At 44.3% G+C, this 17,644-nt stretch overlaps 1 protein-coding gene across 1 annotated transcript in view; it reads right to left on the reverse strand.

The window, feature by feature from the left end:
- Positions 1–17,644, reverse strand: part of LOC146821350 (alpha-tectorin-like) — a 289,031-nt gene that overhangs the window by 208,013 nt on the left and 63,374 nt on the right. The window contains exon 2 of the mRNA XM_085609343.1: positions 412–500. Coding sequence (XP_085465469.1) covers positions 412–500 — 89 coding nt within the window. The remainder of the gene's footprint in view (positions 1–411; positions 501–17,644) is intronic.

The raw sequence follows: 17,644 nt of genomic DNA on the forward strand, positions 1-17,644 counted from the left end.
ATTCTCTTTTTGCAACTTTTCTTTTCTTTTCACATTAAATTCTGCCTTGTTTCACAGCCTAATGTGATGATCAATGATGTTTTTCCAAATTTACTTTGGTTTTATAACCAATGTAGGCCAGTTATTTTCACAGTTCCCTCCTCCAGTATGTTCTTGTATTCCAAACCTTACTCCATAATGACTTCATTATGAGAATGATGTGCCAGAAGGACATGGTCCTCTCACAACCAAGCCCTAAAATAAATTTATTTTCAATACATTGCTGTTATTGATCTGAAAAGAGTACAAACATAATAGTGTAGCTTTTGATTTGTTTATACAAGTCATATACAATGTTTAAAAGTCCATATAAAACTAAATGCCCCATTTGCCCTGTGTAGTAAGCATTATCACTTTATGCGTTTCACTTACGTCAATTGGGGGGTTCTTCGTAAGAAAGAATGCACTCGGAATCTCCACTTCAATCAAATCTTTGGTGCAGATTACAGTCTCGTTAATCTCTGTGTGAAGATTAAAGAATGCCGCAGTCAAATGAAGGATTTGATTCAGTTCTGTGAAACCATTTGTTTTCTAAATACATATTTATTGAGTTGCAGAAGTACAGTAACATCTTTACAGATTGTCTAAGGTCATGATTTACAGTTGGCTAGTAACAGAAAGTTCCACAATTTGTGAAAATGTGCAAATCACAAATAAAGTCCACACACAGACAGAAATTTCACTGGAAATTCCACAAATGGGTCCTGCTGTGTGCTCACACCAACCTGCTACACAGATCAGCAGGTTTATCCTTGGCACCCAACTCTAAATGAAGCCAAAGTTTATATATAACCAGAAAGATAAAAAACAGAAGCACCAATATGCAAATAACTCATGTTATGAAGAAATGCATTTATTTGTTCCTAAGGAATTATATATTTTTATATTTGTTTTAAAATTGTCAGCCACATTTCCCCATGGTAAAAAGACATATTAAAAAGATTTATTGTCAAGATTTATTTATTGTCAAATAATAAATTGAAGTATTTTCTCACTAGATCATATTACAAGGAAAGATAGTTATACCGTGTACGATAAGGACCAAAAATGATTTATTACTTCTTACAATGGGAATCAAATCTCAGATACTGTGAAATTGGAGACGTGTGAACTGTTTGCTCTCTATGGATGATCAGATTACTCTATATTTCTGATCACTGAGAAGAGGGTGTTGGATTTTAAATACCTAACTGAGACGTTCAGTTAAAGGGTGTGCACTGATGACTAACAAACTTATATATGTACCGTGTGAGGCAAAACAGAGAATGCTGTTCATTTGAGTTCTCCCTGAAGCAGCGAAGTGCCTGCATCAATGGAGAAACTTTCATGTCCTGATAAAACATTGAATGTGTTAAAAAACATCTTGCGTGCACAATAACACCAACAAATAATCTAAGAGTCATTTTTTCAGTCACTCCAAGGTCTCCTTGCTTTTTCTGCTCCTAGTTTTGCTGACACTCCAAATATATGTGCCCTCTATATGTAGGTATAAATTATGCCACCTTTCCTATGAGCAATACATTGTAAGCTGAGCAGTAAATTTGTTAGAACAAGTGCACATTGGAGAACACATCCAAGGAAATGAACCTAGAGCTTACAAACATGATCCATTTCAAAATACCACAAGTTAAAAAAAAGCTTGGGAGAAAGAGCCTTATCATAAAAGCAATTGTATCTTTAGAAGACAATTGATAAGGAATTAGCACAAGAACTGTAGAATAAGACAAGTAGAAGTCTATACTATTTTATGTAAATTCTGGGCCAATGTCTACTCTTCTACAGAAAAGTGTAAGCTTGTCTGCTTGAACTCCTACACTTTTAGCTCTCTTTGATGCTTAATTTTTGGGATACTGCTTCACCAACTTTGCGGCATGGCAGGAATGTGAGACTCTCCTCTCTCCTGGCTTACTTTCTTACCATCAAACTGATTGCAGCACCTCAAGATAAGCATCTTCCCATCTATCACCTTTGTGTTATTTTCTGGAGTTTCTCCAACTTCTTGCTGCTCACCAATTTCTTCAACATGTATTACTGCTTCCCCAGAAGACTGTTGGAAAACTAGGGAATCCTCTTTCACTCCTATACTGATGAGACATACGTATATCCATGCATAATCAGCAAGAAAACCATTACCAGCCATAAAAGCCGCCTTTCTTGTCCCCTGATCTTGGGTGGGTACCAGCTGCATGAAACTAACCTGCTTCAACTAACTACTGTACCTTCTCAATACCAAAAATTAAGCCTGATGATTACATTAGATCCGTAGTCACCACATCCTGTTATAAGTTAATCAGGTACAGATGTGCGCTCTCATTCATCTCCCAGTAACCCGACTAGTCTGAGCTCCCTTCAACGCCTGCAGTGACTACATTAACTTCTTCTGCCTGCCACACATTAAAAAAACTATAGTCAGCAATTTTTCCAAAATACAGCAGCCAGACTGGTGACCTAAACATGTCAAAAGAGCTCCTGCTCTCTGGGAGTTAAAGCTTCTCTACCAACAAAGTCATCTCCTGGTTTCCCCCACGAATCCAGCCATAAAAATATTGTAAAAACGTAATTAACACAAATGAAACACTATAGACTTGTAGCCCGCCGTAGTGGGCTATACCGGCTAATATCGGCCCGCTCCCGCGTTAAAGGCCCGAGCCGAAGGCGAGGGACTTTAACAAGGGACGGGAATTTAATAGCCGGTATAGCTCTGCTACGAAGGGCTATAAGGCTATTAGAACATTCTGCCACTAGAGCACAGAATGTTCTAACAAATTAAACATAGGCTTCTCGAAGCTCGAGTGGATTTAAATCCCCTCTAGCTCCTAGAGGACTTTGTAACACACTGGAATGCTGCTCTGCGGGCCTTTACCAGCCCGTAGAAGCAGGGAGCACTCAATTGTCTACAATGGATCTCCCAACATTCCAATTTTCTAATACAAGTTAGGATGGTCTCTGCATTGATAAGGTCAACATTTAATTGATTAAAACAGTCTTACAGATAATGTAGAACAGTGCAATTTTAAAATGAATTGCTAATAAAATTGGGATATTGTAATATTACAATCACACACACACATATTTTCTACTGGTGGTCGCCAGTAGATAGTTATAGTTAGGATCGTGTTTCCATAGGAAATCCGCAACATTCTATTTGGAATAACTTTGGCGCCGATTGACGAATCTTCGCGAAATTTTCAAAATAGGTGGGGCGCTCCGCTCCGCTCCGCTCCTACCCTAAAAGTCTCGGGGGGATTCGTCAAGCGGGGGCTGAGAAAAAAGGGGGGTCCCAAAATGCGTTTTCCCCATGCATTTTTCCATAGGACATTTAGTCCAAGCTACAGCCCGAACGGCTGAACAGAATTACTTGAAATTTGGCAGAGAGGTAGTCCTCAGGTCAGGGATGTGCCTTTTGCAGGTCTGGTGTAAATCTGTTCAGTATTTCCTGAGAAAATAGCATTTAAAAGCATATATCTATAGGCACGCTCCGTGCGCGTACGGTAAAACTTACCGTACGCGCACGCTGCCGTGCGCGAGCGCGATTCTGATTGGTTGTTAGATCTTAGTAAACATTCGAATCGGTCGAAACCAGGAAGTGTCGGCCGCCATTTTGTCTCTCGCAGTCTGAGGGGGTGAAAAACAAAGGTGGAGAACGTGAAAAGGGGGCAGGGTGGACAGTTCCTGACCCCCTAGCCTTTGTCAGGGGGTCCCAGAAGGACCCCCAAGGGCCAAAATTTCTTTTAATTTTTTTACGAAAAATCGCGGAGTACGCGTAGCGTGCGCGTACGGTAGAAACGGAAAAATTCCGCAAACTGCGTAACGTGGGCGTGCGGTCGCACGCACGGTGCGCGGTGCGCGTACGGTGCGCGCACGGTGAAAAACCTTAAAAAAATATAAAAATAAATACATAACTTAGCATTTAAATAACCGTACAAATTCACTGAAAAAACCATAGGTTTCACACACGTTATAGTTAGGAATTAGCATTTAAAAAACCTTGCAAATTCACTTAAAAAACCATAGGTTTCACACATGTTATAGTTAGCTGGAAATTTCACTCGTGAAAAACCATTGAAATTCCCCCGTTATAGTTAGTGCAGGCAACTATAACTCACGCGACCGCAATCCTCTGCTGATGACGTCAGATATTACATCACTGATGACATATGTGTCTTTCTGAAAAAAAAATATTTGTAATATATGTATAGCTAAAAATTAATGGAAGAAGACATGGGTAAATAAGTGTCTAAATACAGTGATGTAATATCTGACGTCATCAGCAGAGGATTGCGGTCGCGTGAGTTATAGTTGCTTGCACTAACTATAACGGGGGAATTTCAATGGTTTTTCACGAGTGAAATTTCCAGCTAACTATAACATGTGTGAAACCTATGGTTTTTTAAGTGAATTTGCAAGGTTTTTTAAATTCTAATTCCTAACTATAACGTGTGTGAAACCTATGGTTTTTTCAGTGAATATATATATACATATATACGTGTATATATATGTGTGTGTGTATATATATATATATATATATATATATATTCACTGAAAAAACCATAGGTTTCAGGGGCGTTATAGTTAGCTGGACTTCTCACTCGTATAAAACCATTGAAGTTCCCCCGTTATAGTTAGTTCAGCTAACTATAACTCGCGCGCCCGCAATGCACTGCTGATGACATCACATATTACATCACTCATGACATGGTCACTGACATCACTCATGACATCACTGATGACATCTCAAATGACATCACTGATGACATCTCAAATGACATCACTGATGACATCATCCAGTGAATGTGTGTTTTTCTGAAAATTACATATGTTTTATATATGTATATCTCAAGGTCGATGGAAGAATAAATGGGTATATAAGTGTCTAAATGGATGATTTGTTTTTGAAAAATTGATTGTATAACTGACTGATTAAGTGTATCTTAGTGAATACATGGCTTAGTGAGTAATGGTTAAATGTGTAAATATCTGTATCAGTCTCTCACTTTGTGTATAAGTGGCTGCATGGGTTGGTGAGTAGCTACATGAGTGTCTATATAGGTTATTAGTTGGTTTTTTGAGTATCAGTATGAGTGTCTGAGTGTCTGTATGGTTCGGTGGGGGGTATTACGTAGTGCATAGGTGCATGAATGAGTGACTCACTGTTTGTATGTGTTGAAGACAGCATGTGTGCAGGACTGTATGGGGGGATGAGTGTGTGCTTGGGTGTGTTAGTGAGTGATAGACTGTCTCAATAGTGTCTTTATGAGTAACTACATATGTTTTAAACTAGTATATGTGACTATTGGTGTATATAAGTGAGTATATGTGAGAGTGAGAGATTGAAAGAGTTCCTGTATGAATAAGTATGTGTTTCTATAAGTGATTGTTTAAAAGACTAAGTATGTGTAAGTTTCTGTAGAAGTAAGTGTGGTGGTGTGTGTATAACTGTATATGCAAGTAAATGGATGTTTGATTCTTTATTAGCATGAGTGACTATGTGTGTGAGTAACTATGGATGAGTGGCATTGTGTAACAGGATGTATAGGTGTATGAGTACATATGATGAGTGAGTACATGTATGAGTGACTGTATAGGACTGTTGGTGAATGAGTGGATGTGTATGTGGATCTTAGAATTACTGAATAGGTTGTTGTAACTGGTATTGGTATGTCCATTGTTTTGAACATTGTAGTTTCTATTTTTGAATGTGTGTATCAAAGGTTATATTAGGGGAAAAGGAGGTCTGCCACTCTATCACAAGGATGATGTCATCAGTGATGTCATTAGTGATGTCATTTGAGATGTCATCAATGATGTCATGAGTGATGTCACTGACCATGTCATGAGTGATGTAATATGTGACGTCATCAGCAGTGTATTGCGGGCGCGCGAGTTATAGTTAGCTGAACTAACTATAACGGGGGAATTTCAATGGTTTTGTACGAGTGAAAAGTCCAGCTAACTATAATGCCCCTGAAACCTATGGTTTTTTCAATGAATTTCTAAGGTTTTTTAAATGCTAATTCCTAACTATAACGTGCCTGAAACCTATGGTTTTTTCAGTGAATTTCAAAGGTTTTTTAAATGCTAATTTCTAACTATGCCAACAGAGATAGGACATGTGAAGAAAGAAGAAAAAACGCACAGAAAGAAAAAAAAGAAATGCAGAAAGAAGCAACAGAAGTCCTCAAAGACGAAGAAAAGTGCAGGCAGAAGGATAACGTGCAGAAAGAACAAACAGAAGAGCAGAAAGAAGCCTTGTTGCAAAATCATCCTGTACCTTCAACTTTTTCAGACGGATACTGGTGATAACTGAGTCTGACTAACCAGTCCTAGAGCCAGTGCTATGTTAAAAGACACTCAGAATACAGTGAAAACACCTACATACATTAGGGAACACTATGCGTTGGGGTCCCCCTGTGATCAGCATGACCTCCTCTGTAAGCCCCTAGTATATAATAGGGCAGGGGATTAAAACTACCTCTTAAAACGCACCACAGAGCGTGTTTGCACACGTCACCTCAGGCCGCGTCCCCTCACTTCCCCACTGTGTAAACACGCCCTGTGGCCGTTTTAAGTTGGGAGATTAAGTCCCCTTGAATCCTGAGGGTCCCTAGGGTCCAACTAGACCACTAGGTACCTCCAGTAAGCGCCACAGAGATGCGTTGCAGAGAGATGTAAAAAGGGGCACGGCCTAGACCACCTCTCTGCAACACAGCGGAGTGGTGCTTACTGGAAGCACCTGGTGGGCTAGTTGGCCCCCAGGGTCCCTCAGGATTGAAGGGGAATTATTTCCCCCACTTAAAACGTGCCACAGGGCTTGTTTGACACGTTAACTCAGGCCCCGTCCCCTCCCTTCACCACTGTGTAAACACGCCCTGTGGCCGTTTTTAGTTGGGAGATTAAGTTCATTTGAATCCTGAGGGTCCCTAGGGTCCAACGAGCCCACTAGGTACCTCCAGTATGCGCCACAGAGCTGCGTTGCAGAGAGGTTTAAAATGTTGCATGGCTTGGACCACCTCTCTGCAACGCAGCTCAGTGGCGCTTACTGGAAGCACCTGGTGGGCTAGTTAGCCCCCAGGGGCCCTCAGGATTGAAGGGGAATTATTTCCCCAACTTAAAACGCGCCACAGGGCTTGTTTGCACACGTTAACTCAGGCCCCGTCCCCTCCCTTCACCACTGTGTAAACACGCCCTGTGGCCATTTTTAGTTGGGAGATTAAGTTAATTTGAATCCTGAGGGTCCCTAGGGTCCATCTAGCCCACTAGGTACCTCCAGTATGCGCCACAGAGCTGCGTTGCAGAGAGGTATAAAAAGTGGCACGGCCTGGACCACCTCTCTGCAACGCAGCTCAGTGGTGCTTACTGGAAGCACCTGGTGGGCTAGTTAGCCCCCAGGGACCCTCAGGATTGAAGGGGAATTATTTCCCCAACTTAAAACGCGCCATAGGGCGTGTTTGCACACGTCACCTCAGGCCCCGTCCCCTTCCTTCCCCACTGTGTAAACATGCCCTGTGGCCGTTTTTTAAGTTGGGAGATTAAGTCCCCTTGAATCATGAGGATCCCTAGGGGCAAAATAGCCCACTAGGTACGTCCAGTAAGCGCCATTGCAGAGAGGTGTAAAAAGGGGCACGGCCTGCACCACCTCTCTGCAACGCAGCTCAGTGGCGCTTACTGGAAGCACCTGGTGGGCTAGTTGGCCCCCAGGGTCCCTCAGTATTGAAAGGGAATTATTTCCCCAACTTAAAACGCGCCACAGGGCGTGTTTGCACACTTCACCTCAGGCCCCGTCCCCTCCCTTCACCACTGTGTAAACGTGCCCTGTGGCCGTTCTAAGTTGAGAGATTAAGACACCTTGAATCCTAAGGGTCCCTAGGGTCAAACTAGCCCACTAAGTACCTCCAGTAAGCGCCACAGAGCTGCGTTGCATAGAGGTGTAAAAAGGGGCGTGGCCTCAGAACACCTGTCTGCAACGCAGCTCCCTGGCGCACACTGGAGATACCTGTTGAGCTAGTTGGCCCTCAGGGACCCTCAGTATTGAATTCCCCAACTTACAACTGGCCAGGGGGCGCGTTTGCAGAGTGCTGCAAGGAGGTGTCGTGGCCTCCAGCGCGATGCCGGTCTTTTATTTAGTTTATTTTTTTAAGAAGGAGGGCTGTCTGGCCCCCCCTTCTTTTTCTAATTTACTGGCCCTGGGGACTCCATCCCCCAGGGCCTGCACCCTAATTTTTTTTGTTGAAAAAAATTAATTTGGCCCTCCCAAGGCCTTAATCGGCCCCGGGGACCCCAACCCCCGGGTCATGGCCTTTTTTTTATTTAAATTCTTTAGGAGGGGGCTGCGATGCCCCCCTCCTCAGGCCACTTATGGCTCCGGGGACGGCCTTTGTTTTTTAATATTTTAAAAATATATATATTTATAGAAACACCTAGGACATGCTGGACAAACCGTATGTACCTATCACCATGACGATTTGCGTGATATTCATTAAAAGGCGACTATTCATAGGATGAATCCACATGGAATGTATTTACACCGCTAGTGAAGCTCTGACGTGTCTGACGCCCTACCGTGCCTAATCCCGGCGCCCCCGCCGGTGGGTACTCTCCCAGTAGACACCCTTGTCGTTTATTTATACAAACATGGGTAGCTATTGACGGGCACATTTAATATACACGCACACCAAGCAATTCAAAGGGGATTCGACAAAAATTCGACCAATCTATGCAAGAAACCCCCCTCACGGTTAATAAAAAACACATCCACCGCCGGATGTGTAATACTTTTTATTTTACTCTCTGGAAAGGAGACGAACCTCACTTGAGACTCACAGCGTGCTCCTGGCTGAGCCCAATGCTGTGTTACACCCACCAGTGCCCGCCGATTGCCTCACACCTCTGTGTTGTATTCCACCAGCTAGTGCGTATGCTATGACACTCTCTAGCCCATGTGCACTGTAACACCACCCCGTGAATATGTCATGCCACACTTGCCTTCGCACGGGTTCTATTGCCCCATCTAACGTGCCTTCCTCGATGCCTATGTTATAACGCACAGTGCTATGCCATACATATTACAATCTGGGATCCATATCTTTGTCACAGTGCATATGCAACGTTACACTCCCCAGCACATATTTTATATTACAACTTTAGAGACTAGTTATGTTACACAACACTGCCCTGTGCATATTACACTCCAAGGCGCATATCGCATAGCACGCGCTAATGCCTGTGCTATCTCGCGCTCTCCAATGAATTTGTCCCCCACTTAAAACGTGCCACAGGGCTTGTTTGCACACGTTAACTCAGGCCCCGTCCCCTCCCTTCACCACTGTGTAAACACGCCATGTGGCCGTTTTTAGTTGGGAGATTAAGTTCATTTGAATCCTGAGGGTCCCTAGGGTCCAACGAGCCCACTAGGTACCTCCAGTATGCGCCACAGAGCTGCGTTGCAGAGAGGTTTAAAATGTTGCATGGCTTGGACCACCTCTCTGCAACGCAGCTCAGTGGCGCTTACTGGAAGCACCTGGTGGGCTAGTTAGCCCCCAGGGGCCCTCAGGATTGAAGGGGAATTATTTCCCCAACTTAAAACGCGCCACAGGGCTTGTTTGCACACGTTAACTCAGGCCCCGTCCCCTCCCTTCACCACTGTGTAAACACGCCCTGTGGCCATTTTTAGTTGGGAGATTAAGTTAATTTGAATCCTGAGGGTCCCTAGGGTCCATCTAGCCCACTAGGTACCTCCAGTATGCGCCACAGAGCTGCGTTGCAGAGAGGTATAAAAAGTGGCACGGCCTGGACCACCTCTCTGCAACGCAGCTCAGTGGTGCTTACTGGAAGCACCTGGTGGGCTAGTTAGCCCCCAGGGACCCTCAGGATTGAAGGGGAATTATTTCCCCAACTTAAAACGCGCCATAGGGCGTGTTTGCACACGTCACCTTAGGCCCCGTCCCCTTCCTTCCCCACTGTGTAAACATGCCCTGTGGCCGTTTTTTAAGTTGGGAGATTAAGTCCCCTTGAATCATGAGGATCCCTAGGGGCAAAATAGCCCACTAGGTACGTCCAGTAAGCGCCATTGCAGAGAGGTGTAAAAAGGGGCACGGCCTGCACCACCTCTCTGCAACGCAGCTCAGTGGCGCTTACTGGAAGCACCTGGTGGGCTAGTTGGCCCCCAGGGTCCCTCAGTATTGAAAGGGAATTATTTCCCCAACTTAAAACGCGCCACAGGGCGTGTTTGCACACTTCACCTCAGGCCCCGTCCCCTCCCTTCACCACTGTGTAAACGTGCCCTGTGGCCGTTCTAAGTTGAGAGATTAAGACCCCTTGAATCCTAAGGGTCCCTAGGGTCAAACTAGCCCACTAAGCACCTCCAGTAAGCGCCACAGAGCTGCGTTGCATAGAGGTGTAAAAAGGGGCGTGGCCTCAGAACACCTGTCTGCAACGCAGCTCCCTGGCGCACACTGGAGATACCTGTTGAGCTAGTTGGCCCTCAGGGACCCTCAGTATTGAATTCCCCAACTTACAACTGGCCAGGGGGGGCGTTTGCAGAGTGCTGCAAGGAGGTGTCGTGGCCTCCAGCGCGATGCCGGTCTTTTATTTAGTTTATTTTTTTAAGAAGGAGGGCTGTGTGGCCCCCCCCTTCTTTTTCTAATTTACTGGCCCTGGGGACTCCATCCCCCAGGGCCTGCACCCTAATTTTTTTTGTTGAAAAAAATTAATTTGGCCCTCCCAAGGCCTTAATCGGCCCCGGGGAACCCAACCCCCGGGTCATGGCCTTTTTTTTCTTTAAATTCTTTAGGAGGGGGCTGCGATGCCCCCCTCCTCAGGCCACTTATGGCTCCGGGGACGGCCTTTGTTTTTTAATATTTTAAAAATATATATATTTATAGAAACACCTAGGACATGCTGGACAAACCGTATGTACCTATCACCATGACGATTTGCGTGATATTCATTAAAAGGCGACTATTCATAGGATGAATCCACATGGAATGTATTTACACCGCTAGTGAAGCTCTGACGTGTCTGACGCCCTACCGTGCCTAATCCCGGCGCCCCCGCCGGTGGGTACTCTCCCAGAAGACACCCTTGTCGTTTATTTATACAAACATGGGTAGCTATTGACGGGCACATTTAATATACACGCACACCAAGCAATTCAAAGGGGATTCGACAAAAATTCGACCAATCTATGCAAGAAACCCCCCTCACGGTTAATAAAAAACACATCCACCGCCGGATGTGTAATACTTTTTATTTTACTCTCTGGAAAGGAGACGAACCTCACTTGAGACTCACAGCGTGCTCCTGGCTGAGCCCAATGCTGTGTTACACCCACCAGTGCCCGCCGATTGCCTCACACCTCTGTGTTGTATTCCACCAGCTAGTGCGTATGCTATGACACTCTCTAGCCCATGTGCACTGTAACACCACCCCGTGAATATGTCATGCCACACTTGCCTTCGCACGGGTTCTATTGCCCCATCTAACGTGCCTTCCTCGATGCCTATGTTATAACGCACAGTGCTATGCCATACATATTACAATCTGGGATCCATATCTTTGTCACAGTGCATATGCAACGTTACACTCCCCAGCACATATTTCATATTACAACTTTAGAGACTAGTTATGTTACACAACACTGCCCTGTGCATATTACACTCCAAGGCGCATATCGCATAGCACGCGCTAATGCCTGTGCTATCTCGCGCTCTCCAATGAATCTGTCATTGCGCACAATGTATTGCATATTATATTTCCCGCCCCGGTTCATCTTATATCACACTTTTTGGTGCATAGTTTATACCATATACTACATCTAGTTTTCATTTTCAATCGTGCTCTCAGGACTATGTTATATATAACACTGCGTCCACCTACCCTTTTCACGGGCATTACATTTTGCGATGGGGTGGAGGGTCAGGGGGTGTTTCTGCCAAGTGAGCCCGGAGTCACAGTCACAAACGTCCTCTTCTTCCTGAATAAAAGTGAGATTATGCTGCATACTTGTTCATATTTTAAGTAGTTCGCACAGACACACATTTTAAAAACAATAAAGTTCCTAATACCCACCTTCTCTGAACAGTTAGCTTGCTGCCCCATCCACCTCCTCCCTATCCTCTGTTGTCTGAATCCATGGACTAGCCTCCTCCCTCCTGCCATGCATGGTCTGATGTGCTGCCACTGCCCTCCATTTAGCATGATGTACCAGTCCACTCCTCCTGCCCTCCATTGCCCAATTCTATGGCCCATCATTGACCTCCTGCTTAGCCTCTGTGCTTAGCTTGCTGCCCCTATTCTCCTTCCCCTGCCCTCCAATGTCTTTGTGCATGCCCCTGCTCCATCCTTTTTGCCCACTATGTTCCATGGACCTGCCACTCCTATCTACTCTGAGTGTTCTGTTGAGCTGCCACTCCCCTCCCACCTGCCTAGCATTGTCAGATGACTGTAACCTGTCCCTGCCACCTCCACCCTGCCTGTCCACATGCCATGCCCCTATCCCCTTCCTCCTGTCCTCCATGGTCCATTTTACTGCCACACCCTTCTGCCCTCCCTGATCTGTTGTGCTGCAACTGCTCCTCCTGCCTGCCCCACGCGGTCTGTTGTGAGGCCCCTTCCCCTGTACTCTCTTGTCTGTGCCCAGGTCCTGACCCTCCCTTCTATCCTCCATGGTCCTTTGTGCATGCCCCTGCACCCTCCTTCTTGCCCATCATAGCCATTGTGCTGCCACTAACCCTCCCGCTTGCCATGCATGGTCTTCTGTGCTGCCATGGCCCCTCCCACCTTCCCTGTGTGGTCAGCTAGCTGCCCCTGACCCCCTCCCACCTTCCCTCCATGGTCTGTGTGTATGCCACCATAGTCTCATTGTTGCTCTCCATGGTGTGTCTTGTTTCTAGTGCCCATCCTGCCTGACCTCCATGGTCATCTTGCTGCTCCTACCCTGCCACCTTGCCCCCAGCCCTCTGTTTCCATGTGCAGACCCCCTATTCCCTCCCTCCTGGCTTGTCTGTTCCATTGTAATGCCCCTGATCCGTCCCTCCTGCCCTTTATGGTCTGTTATGCTGCAGCTTTCTCTCCTGTCTGTCCATCATGGTCAGTTAGCTACCATTGCCTCTTTCCCATCTGTTCTCTGTTGTCCATGTGCATGGTCCTGTCCCCTCCCTATTGCTTTCTATGGATTGTTGTGCTGCACTCCCATCCCGCATGCGCTGTGTGGTGTATTGTGCTGCTGCAAACCCTGATGCCTGCCCTGTAGGGTCAGTTTGGTGCACCTCTCCATGTCCCTCCTGTCCTCTGTTATCCGAGTCCATGTCCCTACCCCAATTCCTCCTGCCTACCATGATTCAATGTACCATACTTGCGAACATTTTGAACTTGGTAAGAGGGAGATTTTGAAAAAAACTGGGGTATTGATTTTCCCCTTTGAGTTACATTGAAAAAGAGGAGATTGTAGACAGGAGACAGATCAAATAAAGCCCATTTGAGCTTAAAAACATTGGACGTTTCCTGGCTGAAACGGGTCTGTTGGCATGTATGGTTGTACTACCACTGCCTCTTCCTTCTGCCCACAATGGTCTATTATATTGCCACAGCCTCTCTTGCCAGTCCTGTATTGTTGGTTTGTTGCCCCTGCCCCCCTTTCCACTGCCCTCCATGGTCTGTTGTGCTGCCACTGCCCTTCCTGCCTGCCCAGTGTGGTCAAATTGTTGCCTCTGCACTCTCCTACCTGCCTTCAATTTTCAGAGTCCGTGCCCCTGGCCTCTGCCTCTCAACAGTATCCCAATGAACAACTAGATTGCTAACATTCTATATTTATTACAAAAGTGTGGAACGCCTGACATCATCTTGATGTAATCAAAACTGTAATACCTAGATTATTTCCTTTAGAAATTACATATATGAGAGGGTCTAATTTGCATCAAAATTATGGTTAGTGCTCTAAAAAACTAAAATGAGGACATATTTTCTGAGTTTTCAAATAGCGACAAAAAACTTTTAAATTATTTGTAATCTTTATGTTTTTTCATCCAGTTGACCACTTGATTAAATGTTGCACCTTGGCGAGAGGATGTGGTGTTACTTCCAGAGCTGCAGACTTTGCAACTGGGGAACCAGGTTGGAGTTTCTGCTTCAGCTCAACATTCTGTGATTGTGGTCAAATCACTTAATCTCCCCATGTCTACAACCAAAATGAATTTGATCTTGTGTGATGTAACCAATGCTCATGTAAATCATTCCAATACCTGACAAGTCTGCACTATATAAAACTGCAAATACACAAAAAATAAGTGTTTTGCACACTTCTGTCATTGGGCTACATGTGGGCTACATCTCGGTGATATTTGTGCTGCATTTAGGCTCTTTTGTGTCTGGTGGCCATCTTGGGAGATTTATTTGTTATGAAGTTTCCTAATTTCCTCATTTACTGCAGTCTCCTCAGTAGGAAATGCTTTCAGATTTTTACTTTGATTCCATCAACAAGGTATTCAGATATGTCACACATTTGCCATAAATTCTGAATGTTAGCACTCTAGTTGCTCATTAGATCACTGTAGTAAAGCTACTGATCCCCACGGAAGTCTGCTGCTGGTATTAAAAGTGCATGTTTCAGTCTGCATATCAGATTTTTTTAATGAAATAGAAGGGGATTTGAGAAGTCACTCAAAATGTGCCCTAATTTTTCTTTCTTCAGCACTAATCATAATTTCTATGGCAAAATGAACCCCCTCATTGTGTTCCTTTTTTAATTAAATGTTTTAAGTGTTACCAGTTTATTCCAATCAAGATGGCTTCAGGTGTGCCATACTTTTGTCATAAGTAAGACAGTAAGCGCTTTAGTTGTTCTTAAGAACACTCTGGGACATTCTGTCATTAGGCTATACTTGTGCTACATCTGGGTGATATTTGGGCTACATTTGGGCTCTTTTGTCTCTGGTGGCCATCTTGGGAGATTTATTTGTTATGAAGTTTCCTAATTTCCTCATTTACTGCAGTCTCCTCAGTGGGAATACTTTCAGTTTTTTATTTTGGTTCCATCAAGTAGGCATTCAGATGTGTCACACATTTGCCATAAATTCTGAATGTTAGCACTCTAGTTGCTCATTAGATCACTGTAGTAAAACTACTGCTCACCAGGGAAGTCTGCTGCTGGTATTCAAAGTGCATGTTTCAGTCTGCATGTCAGAATTTGTTTATGAAATAGAAGAGGATTTGAGAAGTCAAAGTCAGTGATGTCATTTGAGATGTCATCAGTAATGTCATGAGTGATGTCACTGACCATGTCATGAGTGATGTAATATGTGACGTCATCAGCAGTGGATTGCGGGCGCGCGAGTTATAGTTAGCTGAACTAACTATAACGGGGGAATTTCATTGTTTTTTTACGAGTGAAATGTCCAGCTAACTATAACATGTGTGAAACCTATGGTTTTTTCAATGAATTTGCAAGGTTTTTTAAATGCTAATTCCTAACTATAACGTGTGTGAAACCTAAGGTTTTTTCTGTGAATTTGCAAGGTTTTTTAAATGCTAATTCCTAACTATAACGTGTGTGAAACCTATGGTTTTTTTAAGTGAATTTGCAAGGTTTTTTAAATGCTAATTTATGAATGTATTATTATAATTTTTTTAATATTTATTTTACAATAAGCTACCTATATATATAGTTATAGATTAACTTTATCCTGTAATATGGAATGGCTCAGTTTTTTTTAATTTTTTTATTTGGATAGAGTTGAACAGCATAGTTAATAGCTTCTATAAACTTATAAACACTTTTATTTTATTTTTTAAAGTGTTTTTGACCGTGCGCGCACGTTGCGCGCATGATGCGCGCACGGTGCACGCATGCGTACGTGCTCCATGTGCGCATGCGTACCTGCTCCATGCGTACGTCGTGCGTGCTCCGTACGCGCGTGCTCCGTACGCGCATGCGCGTGTGCTCCGTACGCGCATGCTCCGTGCACGTACGCGCATGCACGCGTGCATGCTCCGTGCGCGCACCGTGCGCACACGGTGCGCGCACGGCAAGTCATGTGATTTAGAAACAACACTTTTCATTGGTTTATAGTAGTTTCAGGTCATGTGATTTAGAAACAACACTTTTCATTGGTTTATAGTAGTTTCAGTTCCAGAAACTTCCAACACCACACCCACTCCCCTAATTATTACTTCTGATTCCCTGGGAGAAGGAATTGAGCAGCTTTTCCAGTACTCCAGTACTTGAGAATGGCAGAGCAGCAGTCATCTTCTGGGAGTGAGCAGGAGACCCTTGTGCCACAGAGACAGAGGAAACAGAAAAACTCTTTTATATGGCAATTTTTCACTTTTCCAGAGGGGCAGAAGAAGGTGAATGCTCCAAAAGTCACCTGCACTATTTGTGTCTTATCAAGAGGAGATCCTAAAAAGAAATACTCTTTTAGTATCTTCACTATGATCAGGCACGTTAGAGATGTGCATCCTGTGGCTTATGCTCGAGCTGCTAGAGAAAACCCTCCAGCAGCTCAGCCGAGCACATCCGCAGCAGCTCAGCCGAGCACATCATCGGCAGCTCAGCCGAGCACTTCATCTGCAGTGGCAGCTTCACCTGCTTCTGTTCCTCTGGATATACACCCTCTGTTTAAGAGGGTGCATATACGGTGCAATGCGTGCAATGCTCTTCTCTCTTATGGGGACACCAGCATTCCCCTAATAGAGAGCAAGATACAGCAGCACCCTATAATTTTTGTCATTTTTTTGTTCCTCTGTTCCTTAATTAACACAACGGCTCTTTTTAGAGCCACCTAACATCTAAACACTTAAATTTGATTTTTAATTCTAGTTTTTTAATGATTTTTTTTCCGCCGTGCGCGCACCGCGATAAAAAAAAAAAAAATTTCACCCTTCATGGTCTTTTAGGGACCCCCTGACAAAAGCTAGGGGGTCAGAAACACTGTACCCTGCCCCCTTTTCACCTTCTCCACCTTTCTTTTTCACTGTCACACACAAAATTGCGAACAACACTTCCTGATTTTGACCGTTTCGAATGTTGACTGACATGTAACCACCAATCAGAATTACGCTCGCGCACGGTATGGTGCGCACACCATGCGCGCACGGTGTGCGCCTATAGATATTTATGTACTTTTGACAGCAATTTACTCAGGAACTACTGAACAGATTGACACCATATGTGCAAAAGGCACATCCCTGACCTGAGGACTACCTCTTTGCCAAATTTCAAGTAATTCTGTTCAGCCGTTCGGGCTGTACCTTCAACTAAAGGTCCTATGGGAAAATGCATGGGGAAAACGCGTTTTGGGACCCCCCCTTTTTTCTCAGCCCCTGCTTGACGAATCACCCAGAGACTTCCAGGGTAGGAGCTGAGCAGAGCGCCCCATTAGTTTTGAAAATTTCGCGAGGATCTGTCAACCGGCGCCAAAGTTATTCAAAATAGAATTTTCAGTTTTCCTATGGAAACACGGTCCTAACTATAACTATCTACTGGCGACCGCGCACCTCGCGATTTTTAAAAAAAAGAATTCACGGTGCGCGCACGGTGAAAAACCTGAAAAAGTAAAAATTAATAAATACATAACTTAGCATTTAAAAAATCCGCAACATTCTATTTGGA

Source organism: Triturus cristatus, chromosome 6 (assembly GCF_964204655.1).
Source record: "Triturus cristatus chromosome 6, aTriCri1.1, whole genome shotgun sequence".
Lineage (NCBI taxonomy): Eukaryota > Metazoa > Chordata > Amphibia > Caudata > Salamandridae > Triturus > Triturus cristatus.